This window comes from Podarcis muralis, chromosome 8 (genome assembly GCF_964188315.1).
Source record: "Podarcis muralis chromosome 8, rPodMur119.hap1.1, whole genome shotgun sequence".
Classification (NCBI taxonomy): Eukaryota; Metazoa; Chordata; class Lepidosauria; order Squamata; family Lacertidae; genus Podarcis; species Podarcis muralis.
Window position 1 is genome coordinate 40,807,350 of NC_135662.1, and position 13,543 is coordinate 40,820,892.

Sequence of the window (13,543 nt, forward strand, 5' to 3'; positions counted from 1 at the left end):
CCTCCTTAAGAAGATTGCTATCACATGTTTGAATTTGTGCACTGTTGGGTGAATCTAATTTTGTTCACATTGAGGTTCTCGTAATGACAGCTGCTCATGAGATATTGCTGTTCTGGTGGCATTAAAACCATGGTGTTCCGATTCTTGGTTATTTGGGGGGCAGGGCATGCTTGCAGGAGGAAGTTATAGCGTTTCCTTCATTCCTGATGATTGCTTAACTCCAGAAGAATCTCTTAAGAAGAGTTTGCAAGTGGCAAGAGAAGAAAAGAAAAGGCACATCGTAACTTCAGCTTAAAAACTTTTATTGTCGTCCCCCCCAATGATTCTGAACTTTTTTTTCCTACTGCATTTTTTGTTCTTTTCCTCCTCCCTAAGGTTTCAGCTCTGCATTGCGAGACTGGCTCTAAACTCATGTTAGTTGTATACAAAGGTATTGCACCAGGAGACGAAAGGCAGTCCCTACCCTTGTTGGACATCAACAGTAAACGATTAGCTGAGAGTCTGCTGCGTCTGGCTTTTGCTTTCGGTGTACAGGTAGGAGCCAGGCCTTGTTGATGCCATGCATGTATTTCTGATGTTCATGTCCCTGATATTTCAGATTATCCGATTTTCTGATTGCTGCTACCTGTGATTTTAGTTAGCCACCCAAGTTGTTATCAGTATCACAGAGGAGAAAAATTTAAATGGCGTCCTCTGTCATGAATAAGTTTAATCATGTCCTTCATTCATATCTTTCTACATAGGTGTGTGTGTAGATATAGATTTCACTTAAACTCTGTGATGGGCACATTCTGTCTAAGTGGAGGAGAACACTCTTGGGCCCTGGCTTTTGCACAAGGGAACCAGGATCCTGTACAGTGGTACCTTGGGTTAAGAACTTAATTCGTTCTGGAGGTCCATTCTTAACCTGAAACTGTTCTTAAACTGAGATACCACTTTTAGCTATTGGGCCTTCTGCTGCCGCCGCCACCACACAATTTCTGTTCTCATCCTGAAGTAAATTTCTTAACCCGAGGTACTATTTCTGGGTTAGTGGAGTCTGTAACCTGAAGCATCTGTAACCTGAGGTACCACTGTACACACAAAATCTCTCCCCTCTCATCCTTTCCACTAAGGGAACATTGATGTCGGAACAGCTCTGCACCTGAACAGCAATGCTCAGGAGACCTTTCCTTCCTTCTTTCTTTCTCTCTGCCTCCACCATATTGTTTATTTAAGAAAGAGAAATAAATCAAAATACCAACAGTAGCAAGAGAGAAAGTAGGACCTAGACCATGGTCCTCCAGAGTGATTGGCTGGTAGCTAGAGCCCAGAATCACCTTATACTAGCAGATACTGATGCTACTCTGGCACAACTCTTGAGCAGAACATTCTAAGCAGGTTGATTCTTCTACATGGGTCCTGCTGTTTCATGTGCATCATATGCTGAACATACAGCTCTTGACCCTAGCCTTTGACACCTCAGATACAGTCAGAAGCATAGGCTGGGTCCAAAGATGTATTTTTTTACTATTGCATTTTAAATTGATGACACCCACCCTTGACAAAGGGTAGGTAATAGATTGAATGGTGGTTTTTAATAACAATAATCCCATTTTTTTTAACTAATTGATCTATTTAATTAATTTATTACATAAATTTATTGACAGTTAATCCCAATAATTAATCTCTCTGAGACAGACAAAAAGCAGGATGCTGTTGCTCAGCATAAATATTCATTTTTCTCAATGGATGGAGGATATCCTGATTCACCCAAGGTTATTTTTTTAAGGTTGTTAATTCCTAGACCCACAGTTACCTCAGGACCCGAGAAGGCACTGTAGTTGAAGAAAGCTCATCATATTAATTCCTCTTTTTCTCTTCTCTGGATTGGTGTCCAGGATGCTCATTGTTTACTAGATTTTTGTTCTAATGTTGGAGTTATTTTGAATAGCTTCTCAGACTGGGTGGGGCTCCTCCACCCAAACAGGATTCTTAGCCCTTCCTCCGTTTGTGTGGAACTGAGGATGCTCCAAAGTTGTAAAGATGGGGAAAGGTATACATTTTTTGACTGAAAAGTTTGCTAATGATGTTAGGATACACAAATGTAACGCTTTTATATTCATTTCCCTATAGTGCATAGAGCTGGTGAGTCTCCTGCTGAACACATTAATGTTATCTGTGCCATTATCTGGAACATCTCAAAGAAACCTTATCAGTTTTTCTCATGGAGAGTATTTCTACAGCTTGTTTGGGGAAACCATTAATGAAGAGTTGCTGGAAAATATGGATATAGCAGTACTTCAGCTTATGAAATCAGCTCAAGACAGCCCCAAAATGGTAATGTACTTCTACTTTCAGCTGGCAAACTTATTCTCTCACACATTTTACTCCTGAGCAACTGAAATAAAAGAGAGAGAGAGAGCAGTAACCCTACCTTCTTGTTGCAGCAAGGAATATTCTGTTTCCTGTTTTAATTCAGTAAGCATAATCCCTGTGAATGTTTGTATACGGCTGCCCCAGCGCTTCCAAAGTCTGTGCCTAGCGACAAAATGGGAAAGATGTAATTTCTCTCTCTCCTACTGTACTACAAACAGTGCTTGTAAGGATTTTCCCCTGGTACTGACATCTTGAGACCATTTAACTTATACATTCTTATTTCAGGTTTTGGGCAGAGTCTGAAATAATGAATTACACTTTGCTATGTTGCAAACTTAATGCAGCTTAAATGTCTGAGAAAAATTTAATGCATCATAAGCACTGGTAATCTATGTGGAATCTAAGGATTTTTGACATTGCATTTTCATTTTCTCAGATGCTTCATTTCAGCCATTCTTTGTGGAAGGCCATCTTTGGCAGAAATGGCCATAGAAAAGCTTAGGACCACTGTAATGATTCATTTAGCTGCTAATCTTGAAAACATTATGCTTTAGTCTGGGTGTTGAATTACATCAATATTTCATGGTACCCGTACTCTGCTTTCAGGTTGGTACTGTTTTGAATGGTATGTTGGACCAGAGCTTTAGAGACCGTGCTGTTCGCAAGCAACAAGGAGTGAAACTGGTGGTGGCCATCTTGAAAAACTGGAGGCAGCTTGACCACTGGTGGACCAAAGATTCTGCTCCTGAAAGCAAAATGGCTGTCCTAACCCTGCTAGCTAAAGTTCTGCAGGTAAAGCTACAACTGTAATAGCTGAGTTCAGGGCATGTGAGGGAGCCCAAGGCCCACTCTGGTTAGTTTTAGAGAGTCGGTGATATCACAACAGATCCCAGGTGTGAAACATTTAAGAAAAATCTAGATGATATTCTTCTTCTAATTTTGAAATGTTTATTCTTGAGGTTTGACATTTTTTATTGGAACTGTATTTTGGAAAGTGTGCAAAATATGAGCATGGAAATATTTGGGGGCATTTGTTCAGAGAGCTATCTCCAGTACAGAAGTGATCCCAAGGTTGGGTTATGTGGTGCAGCTAACACCCAGATCCAGTCCTTAGGTGCTGTATATATCTGCAGCCTCTTTTTCTGCTGTGCAGCGCAGCAGTGAAAGGCCTATGCATATCCTAATTCAGGGGCCTAGGACATTTGAAACATGCAACTCAACCCTGGCTGCCGCTTAGGGAAACACTGGAGGCATCCTGGGTATTTGGAGGAAACTGAAGATGTGCAATAAGGCCAGCTGCACTGGGGTGTTCCGCACCCTGTAGTTGTTTTCAGGATGCTGAATTAAGATGACCAGAGCATTCTAGTCTATCTACACCTCTTTCAGCATTCCTATTACACGCTAGTAATTATTACAGCACCCCTCCCTATATTATTCTGTTTTTACTATCTATACGCCTTTGATGATTTTATGTTGTGAAGTGGTCTATACATCTTTTAACAACAACAGCTGTATTCCTTATCTGGATGTTGCACAGCTAATCAGATGCATTTCCTGGACTCTGTACAATACTGGTTGGATCAGGTCCTGGGCTAACTTGAAAACATGTCTGGTAACATTAGTCTTTCTGAATGATTGGCCCTTGTTTTTCTCTGAGGGTGTGTGTTCTAATGTAGGGAAGGGTTTCTTCTGATTGCTCCTCTTCTTAATTTGCATCATTATCACTTTCTTTATTTCTTTGTTGCTGGATGCTATCCACCCAGAGAATCTTATTCCACAAAAGGTTTGGGATATAATAAATAAATAAATATTCAATCCAAACTTCCTTGCATACACATGTGGTGTCAGTTGAAACATATTTTAACAACTTTTTTGACTGATGTAGTTGTATATATGAATTAATTCTAAGTGAAAATTTGGCTTTAAAATTCTTTCCTTTCTTCAGATTGACTCTTCTGTGTCATTCAATACACACCATGAGGCATTTTCTATAGTTTTTAATACATATACAAGTCTACTTACTGACCAGATGTTGGGTCTAAATCTCAAGGTAAGTTAATTTTTTTTACTATTTGCAGAGTTAGCAGAGAACTTTGTCCACACAATCATTCATTCATTCATTCATTCATTCTTAAAGAAACTTGCAAAGTACCCTCAGAGAGGTCTGCAAAAGCCTCAGCGAGTGTCGCTCCTCACCACATGAACAGTTTTGTTTTCAAGCCATTGTTTCCACACACTCTGTAGCCAGGATGGGCAGTGGGCACAGAGCAATGCAACAAACTTTGGAGTAAGCCCAGGATACCATGTTTGGATCGAACAACAACACGACAGTTAATGTAAACCAGTTTTCACAGCTGAATTTGAACCATGGTTTTGGATTGTGGTTTGTCGGCCCCAAACAAGCCATAGTTAGTGAGCCTGAACAGGTTTGCATATACAATCAACCCAGAGCTAAGCTAAACAGACACGGTTTACCATTGCATTTTAACTAGACTAGGGGGATGCCTTGCTTCATCCTGCGGACGACCCATTTCCATACCACACCCATCCCCCCTGTCCTCCCTACACAGCTTTAACTGTCTTTACTGCTTGCAATTACCCAAGATTCAAAATTAGAGCATTACAGTAATTTTATCTCCCTTGTTAACAGTGAAATATGGTTAGTGTTGGCTGTGATAGAATTCAGCATGCCTAACTTGTACTTGGCAGATATCCTCTCCTTCCTCAGAATTTTATTGGAAGAATAAAGATTTTTAGATGTGCCTGAACATATAATACAATTGATTCTAAGTTGCATATATATTTCAGAGTCAAGCTGTTATTATTCTTCCATTCTTTACTAATCTCGTTGGAGAAAGGCTTGATGACCTTAAGAATGCACTTGACCAGCTTGTAGTCTTTAATTTCCCTTTGAGATCGGATGAGTTTCCTAAAGGAACCTTGAGATACAATAACTATGTGGATTGCACGAAAAAAGTAAGTGAAAAGATCTGTCATTTACTCATAGGCATTTTAGAATGGCTCTTACCTGTTCTGAGCCCTAAGTAATACACTTTTAAAAATGAAAAACAAACAAACTTTAGCTTGTATCAAACGAAGTTGTTGCATTTTCACAAGAAATTCTGCTTGTGCAATGATTCAAAGTCCTTGTGCTAATGGGAAGATTTGGTTGGATCCAATCCTGTGAAACAAGTTGCAAGCAGAAATGCTGCATCTGTGTAGGCTAAAGTAAAAATGATTTCTATTATATGTTTTTTATAGAATATATATTATATTTTGTTTTCACTTTCATATGTATCTTTAGTTCTAATCAGATTTTGCATATACTCTGTTTATCTCTTCTCCCCCTCCCCAAACGCTAGTTCCTAGATGCACTTGAATTATCCCAGAGTCCCATGTTGTTGCAGCTGATGACAGAAATTCTTTGCAGGGACCAGAGACATATAATGGAAGAATTATTTGAACTCAGCTTCAAAAGAATTGCCAGAAGGTAGTGCTTTAAAGCGGTAGTGTATCACCCAGTTTTTACAAATCACACAGTTTAAAAGACAAGAGTTGGTAACTGGTCGAACTCAAGCATTGAAGCAAAGGATTATTGAGAATGCAGGGAAACTTGTTTAATTTCAGATTCCTTTAGTTGCAGCCATTTAAGCTTTTCTTGGTTGCCTATATTTCCTGTGTGATTGGTGTACAAAATATTTTACTTACATGGCATATATGCCATGTAAGTAAAATATTTTTACTTACTTTTACTTACTTTACTTACTTTTTATTTGAAAATATCCCTGCAGAGCCTGTTTTTTAAAATTTATTGTCATAGTTAAATCACTTCTTAAGATGCTTCTAGAAGAGATTTGGGATTGGATTTGAGTTTTAACTAAGAATGTGATTGAACATCATTCTAAATTTTTCACTATGTTTAGGGGCAGCTGGGACAAACAAGTAACGTTGCTGGACACCATTCACAAAATGTTCCAGAGTGAAGCCCTTCTCTCAAATGCAACTCGTCAAGCCTATGTGGATCGCTCTCTTCTCATCCTGCTGCTTCACTGCAGCTTGGATGCCCTGAAAGTTTTTTTAAGTAAGATTATCGTGGAGGCTATGGAGACGCTGAAATCTAGATTTACCAAGGTAAAGTTTAATCTGTGCCTTCTGAAACTGACCTTTCATATAACTGAATAATGGTACACTTATCTTCAAAGCTGCTTAAGCATTCTTGCTGAGTTATCACCTAGAATCTTTTTCTACTTTTTAATATTTTTTCCAGTCAAATGAAACTGCTTTTGAAACACAACTCTGCAAGAAAATGAGCTATTACAAAATTCTGAAAGTGATGTATTCACGTCTTTCTAAAGAAGAAGTATATTCTAAAGACTCTAGAATTAACCAAGCTTTCAAGGGCTCCACATGTGCAGAAGGAAATGAACTTACGAAGGTGCTAATGAAGTAAGAATTTCTCACTTCTCCTTTAAACCAGTGTGCCACCATTTAGCTTGATTTCACATGATGCCCCAACTCAAGTTAGGCTGTAGGTCAGTCCCATCAGCTAAAGTTTTATCCAATTCACAAGTTCAAACATTTTGAAACTCCTGCCTGTTGACATCAGGCAGGCACTTCCACTGTACTCTTTTCGGCAAACTGCTAAAAAATATCCATGTTTAGCGAAGTCTATGTGGACATACAGAAGCTGCCATGTGTTTTTTTGTGGTTTTAGCATATTGATTTTTATTTTTAAAACACATTTTAAACATTTGTTTTAACTGTTTTACAGACTGTATGATTTCCTGTAAAAGTGCTCTTTATCTGTTTTGATTCAAGGTCCTGCCATGATGCCTTTACAGAAAACATGTCTGGTGAAACTCAGCTATTGGAAAAGAGGAGACAGTATCATTGTGCTGCATATAATTGTGCCATTGCTGTTATTAGCTGTGTGTTCAGCGAAAGTAAATTTTACCAAGGCTTTCTTTTCACAGAAAAACCAGAAAAGGTGTGTATATATTGAAATGTTGCCCAGGCTAGAGGCTAATAGTGGCTGGCTCTGAGATCCAATTTGGCTTTATCAGTTGGCCCACCAATCAAGTAAGAGCCATACACTTACTGATGCTACTGTAGTCTCAAGTCAGTTCATTCAACATGGTACCTGTACAAGGAAACTGGATAAATTAATAGCACTTCCTATTTTATTGGAAGTACAGTGGTACCTCGTGTTATGTACTTAATCTGTTCCGGAGGTCCGTTCGTAACAGGAAACTACTCGTAACATGAGGCACGCTTTCTCTAATGGCGCCTCCCACTGCTGCCGCGCTGCCAGAGCGCGACTTCTGCTCACATCCCAGGGCAAAGATCGCAACAAGGGGCAACTACTTCCAGGTTAGTGGAGCGCGTAACCCACAGCATTCGTTAGGGGGATGGTACGTAACACGAGGTACCACTGTAAAAAGAGATTGGTGGATGATTGCTATACAACATAACAGATCTACTGAGTAACTTGAGACAGTATATTTATAGAGGGGATTGGTGTCATCCCTGCAATACCTCCACCCAAATCATTTATAAAGATGTTGAACAACAACGGGCCCAGGACAGAACTCTTTACCATAGGTTCAGGAGAGTCTCCTATCTAAGCTGTGCTGCTGCTTGCAGAAGGGACAAGTTGACTGTCTTCTGTCAGGGCTTGGAATACATTGTGTGGGCTTATTTCTCTTGGGAATGTCTGCTTTCAGGGGTGAGATTTGTGGAATTTAGATTTTAATAAGAGCAATTCATATATTGGATTTTTATTGAACTTTTCGTGATGGCAATTACTTCTAAATGTATTCTTGGAACATACAGCTAACTGGATAATTAACATTTTGTAAATTGCAGCATAATTGTTCATTTAAAATTTGCATGTCTTCTTTTTCTGCAGAATCTCTTTATTCTTGAAAACTTGCTGGATTTACAGCACCATTATTCATTTCCTATAGAGATTGAGGTAGGAAAAGGTTCCTTTTTAATTTTCACTGCTAATGTATTATTTCCCACAACAATAAATCAAATACAATGGAAGCAACATCAACAATAATACTGTGAAATAACATATTCTTTCAGTTTTGAGAAAGTAAAATGAAATTACCTCCCTATTAAGAGAAGATCTTACTTCCTTAAGAGTTCTAGACCAAGTTAAGAGTTGTGGTTAAATCATAAAACGCAAGTACAGTGGAACCTTGGTTGTTGAACATAATCTGTTCTGGAAGAGCATTCGACTTCTGAAACGTTCAGCAACTGAGGCGCAATTGCTAGTCAGCAAAATGCATTGAAAAAATGGAGAAATGTGCCTCGGAAGCCGTTCAACTTCCGAGGTACGTTCAAAAACGGAATCATTCACGTCCAGGTTGTTGGCTATCGAAAGCTGAAATGTTCAACTTCCGAAGCGTTCAATGACCGAGGTTCCACTGTATAAAGGTTGAATTATTTCTTTCATGGTGATCTTTGGTAGCCTTCATAGATTTTGTGCTTTGGCCAGATTTTATTCCAGATCCTGCTGTGTATCTTATTTTGCTAACCAAGCAGGTAGCTGTAGCAGTAAACTTGCCACACAGTCAGGGGCGTACGGAGTGGGGTGCGGAGGGGGCTGGCTACTCCGGGTGCCACTCTGGAGGGGGTGTGACAAGATGGCCCCTGCCTCCCCCCAGCTGTAGAGCAGTTGAGGGTGTACGCAGTCAGTATGGGTGCTGCTTGCGCGATGTCCGCATGGGCTGCCGCTCTTGTGCGTCATCCATACAGGCTGCCCCTCACACGGCGACCATACTCAGTACAGTATGCCGCACATGCGCAGTCTGTATGGTCGCCATGCAAGCGGCATCCCGTACAGATGATGCCTGTATGGATGGCGTGCAAGAGTGGCATCCCGTATGGTTGTTGCATGAGCGCAATCTGTACGGACGTTGCACATGCACCACCAGGCGGTTGACCCTGCCCCTTGGCGTCCCGCCCCGGGTGCCAGAGATGGTTCCTCCGCCACTGCACAAAGTCTCTGCTGTGATGGTTTTAGGTAGTGGGGGTGTTTTTCTGTAGGAATTTGTGGGCCCACTGTGGTGCTCTGATCATGGAGGGAAGCAGGTCTTAGAAGAAAATACAACACAGTATGTGTTTGCTCAAATTTTGAGAGATGCAAGATGATGATAGCAATGAATGTGTGATGGTGATACATGATGTCAGCAGATCAGAGTTTGCATGAATAGAGAGAGGCCTGACATCACATTCAAAGTGTGCCCAACAGCAAGACTGAGATTAGTGGGGATAGTTCCTTCACTGCAAGGTGAATGGAGGAAATGGCAGACAAAATGGTTGCCTGATGCTCAGAGAACACAAGAAATGGAAAAATCTTTGATCATATTCTACAAAGGAAGTGGGACAAGATAAAAAAACGAGGACAAGGCAGCATTCACCCTTTGACTGGAGCTAACTTCTCTTCTGTATTTTATAAATTTTGCTTCCATTTGATCCCTCTAGATTTGGTAGCACTATGTGTTATTTAAGCTACCAAGGAGCTTTGAAAACTTTTTTGTATTTTAGGTTCCTCTGGAAAGAAAGAAACAATACATTGCCATTAGGAAAGAAGCCAGGGAAGCAATGAGTGAGGATTCAGGTATTATCTGTTACTTCTTCTTTTTTTAACTGTATTGATGATGATGATGATGATGTACTTGGAGCTTTACAGAGTAACATAAAAATAACTGTGATCTTTCTCTTTTTTGTATTCTGAATATAAGCATTATTTTTTAAAACGTTTAAAAAGGCATAGATGCAGATACACGTACTTAAGTTCATTTTAAACAGGAATGAATGTGAGGAGAAGTTTGTAGGAAGCCTGAGATTTGACACATGAAACCAGTTTACTTAGAAGTTCTTCACTGAAGATGTGCATAGATATTTGTGCAGTAGTATAACCAGATTATGCCTTTCCCTTTTAGTCGAGCCGCACTATTTAGCTTCTGCATCGTATATGGCAGATAGCAGTCTGAGTGAAGAGATGAGCCAATTTGATTTCTCAACTGGAGTACAGAGTTTTTCATATAATTCCCAAGACCGTATTGCCTCCGGTTCTCACTTCAGGAGAAAGGTGAGTTGACTTGTGTAGGAAAGCTGCAAGTATGTTCACACACACACACACACACACACGCTCTGGTTTGTGTTCCATTTCCTTCTATAAAAGATCATGAATTTTCAAATGTTACAGCTTTGGTATTTTTAACCATGTAGAGCTGTAGAGGATATATCAGTGTATAAAGCAGGCTTCCTCAAACTCTGCCCTCCAGATGTTTTGAGACTACAATTCCCTTCATCCCTCACCACTGGTCTTGCTAGCTAGGGATCATGGGAGTTGTAGGCAAAAAACATCTGGAGGGCCGAGTTTGAGGAAGCCTGGTATAGAGCCTCAAAATTTTTGCTACTACTACCAAGCGCTTAACTGTAGGAAAGCAATATTATGAAGAGAAAAACAAAAGGATAAAATGAAATTCATGTTTAATTTCACTTTTTTAAAAAAGTAAGTATGACATCTTCAGAACTAATTGGCAGTTTTTGCTTGTTTAAAAAGGAGCCCACAGAACCGATAGTTTCAGATGATTTTATGGAACTGGAGATGGATGAGCTGAACCAGCATGAATGTATGGCCTCTATGACAACCCTGATCAAACACATGCACAGGAATAGAATCACACCCGCAGTAGAAAAGGTAAGTGTTGGCATGACTTTATATGTTGCTAACATAATCTTTTCCTAGGTCTTTCTAGGTTTAATTGTTTAGAAAGATGTCAATGTATTGCCACATAAATGCTTGAAGATTCAGCATACTTGCTAGGTGAACGTTTTCTGTTTTTTTGAAGACTTTAGCATTGTGTGCAGATACTCCATATTCTGCAAGATCTTGTCCTACCTGTGGTTTATCCCCAGTTACTACAAGAAATAAGCTCAACTAGATGAATTGATCCATGAAAGAAATGTGTGATATATATATATATGCACACACATATATATGTATATATAAAATATATATTATATATAAAAAGTTCTACTGATTTAAGTCATTATAGATGCAGCCATCAGGCTGTTTGTGGGCAAAATGCACCCACTGTTCTCAGGTCTGAGACATATCAGATGCAGAAAAGTTTGAGCTGCAGCTTAAAACCTCAAGCTAAATGGAAAAATGTTTCGCACTCAGAAATGTGGTTCTGATTCTTTATTTGCTTCCCTGGCTTGAATTCAAGCCTGACTTCAAAAGTGCAAGGTGCACCTGGAAAGGAAAACCTGGGAGTACAGACCCCTTGATTATTTCCTTTGAAGTGGAATGACTTGATCCCGTGGTAACATTAGGTGATTGACAGATGGGCAGCCCTACCCACGTATAAAAAGTGGCCTGTGGATCTGGCCTGCCAGCTGGATCCTGTTCCTTACCCTTAATTTAAATTGTTTGTGGAACAAACATTTTCCATGGTATGAAGTTTGATTTCATATTGATCAAAGTACTTGTGTTCATTTAGAAGTATTGTCTTACTGTAGATAGGAAACAAAGTGACGTACTCTACTTCCTGTAAAGCATCTGTTTCCCTGTAATCCCCCCCCCAATCCCCCCCACCCAATTTGGGATGCACCTCTACTGGTAACTGAGGAAGGATTGTGGTTTAGTGTTGTGTTTTTGTTGTCTTTTAATTATGCCTTGTAATATAATTGGCTGTGTGTGTCTATGTACTTATAATCTTTTGGGGACTTAGGGTACAGATTCACCAGATCTTCCTCCATGGATGAAGTTTCTACACAGCAAACTAGGAAATCCATCTGTACCATTAAATATTCGCCTCTTTGTGGCAAAACTCATCGTGAATACAGAAGAAGTGAGTCATTTTTTTTAAAAAAAAATTGAGACTGTAAATGGGCACTGGTTGTTGTAATAATTTTCTACAGTATGAATAAAGTAGGTTGAACTTGAGTGGCTAGTTCAGGGTGTTCATATAAACCCAACTGTTCAAATATCAGTACCCTGTTTACTTTCCTAAGTATTGTGTGATTATTTATCAGCGAAGCATGAAAATGTAATCACATTGTTGGGCATTTGTAAGAAGTGCCCTCTCCATTTACTTACTTTTTCAATATTGTGCAGCAGTTTCCAAAGTGACAGTACTGTATAGATGGCATTCTGCATTTCTTCTCTAGGTTTTCCAACCTTACACAAAGCACTGGCTGGGCCCCTTACTGCAGCTGGTTGTCTCTGGAGATAACGGAGGAGAAGGGATTCATTACATGGTGGTGGAGATAGTGGTCACCCTACTTTCCTGGACTAGTGTTGCCACACCCAAAGTAAGGAACTAAGAAGTGTGTGTGTGCGCGCGCGTGTGTGTGTGTGCATATTTAGGTCGTAATGATCTGATGCAGGATCAAGGTGTAATTATTGTAAGTTCATAATGAGAAATGACCCTGGCAATTCAGGTACGATGATTTTTAGAACACCTTTAGTTTTAAATGATTTCTTAAGCACTATCCTGAGGAAACACTTTAGATGAATGTATGTGGCTATTATTGTCACTAAACAACTGTTAGTGATACTGTACTATAAATGTATTCTCATAATGTATTTATACATTTAAAGTGTGATTTAAATTTAAAGTGTGATTTGCCTTCTGCGGTCTCACATTCTTAAAAAAGAAGATTCTATCCTGCTTCAGAAAATTGGTGATTAATTTTTAAAGCATATTCCCTGGTTAAAATAGCAAACTCAGCTATTAATTAGCTAACAATAACTAATTAACTTAGTTAAATAGCTAACTCAGTGCTTTGTGGTTTGCTTTATACTAGGGAAATATCAAGGATGAAATCCTAGCTAACCGGTTGCTTGAGTTCTTGATGAAGAATGTATTTCACCAGAAAAAAGCAGTGTTCAGACATAACTTAGAAATTGTCAAGACAGTAGTAGAGTGCTGGAAAGAATGTCTTAGCATACCTTACAGGTAAATAATCTTAATAAAGGTACTCTTTGTAGTTGCAATATACATAAAAATCAACCTAGTAGCATGAAGGATTCTTTTTAAAAGCTAGTTTGGGTAGGTGGACTGTTGCATTTATACTAAATCCTATTGTCGTCATACATGTCTAGCAATGTTAGAATATACCTGTTGCCAATTCTCTAGTATTTAACCTGGAGAAATAA

The 13,543-nt window shown here is 39.3% G+C and overlaps 1 protein-coding gene across 1 annotated transcript in view; it reads left to right on the forward strand.

Moving 5' to 3' along the window:
- Positions 1–13,543, forward strand: part of PRKDC (protein kinase, DNA-activated, catalytic subunit) — an 85,632-nt gene that overhangs the window by 32,706 nt on the left and 39,383 nt on the right. The window contains exons 35-50 of the mRNA XM_028737018.2: positions 376–534; positions 2,116–2,319; positions 2,965–3,150; positions 4,304–4,408; positions 5,167–5,334; positions 5,721–5,848; positions 6,282–6,489; positions 6,626–6,804; positions 7,177–7,345; positions 8,267–8,332; positions 9,916–9,988; positions 10,314–10,462; positions 10,940–11,077; positions 12,114–12,233; positions 12,553–12,696; positions 13,192–13,343. Of these exons, the coding sequence (XP_028592851.2) occupies positions 376–534; positions 2,116–2,319; positions 2,965–3,150; positions 4,304–4,408; positions 5,167–5,334; positions 5,721–5,848; positions 6,282–6,489; positions 6,626–6,804; positions 7,177–7,345; positions 8,267–8,332; positions 9,916–9,988; positions 10,314–10,462; positions 10,940–11,077; positions 12,114–12,233; positions 12,553–12,696; positions 13,192–13,343 (2,348 nt within the window). The remainder of the gene's footprint in view (positions 1–375; positions 535–2,115; positions 2,320–2,964; positions 3,151–4,303; positions 4,409–5,166; positions 5,335–5,720; positions 5,849–6,281; positions 6,490–6,625; positions 6,805–7,176; positions 7,346–8,266; positions 8,333–9,915; positions 9,989–10,313; positions 10,463–10,939; positions 11,078–12,113; positions 12,234–12,552; positions 12,697–13,191; positions 13,344–13,543) is intronic.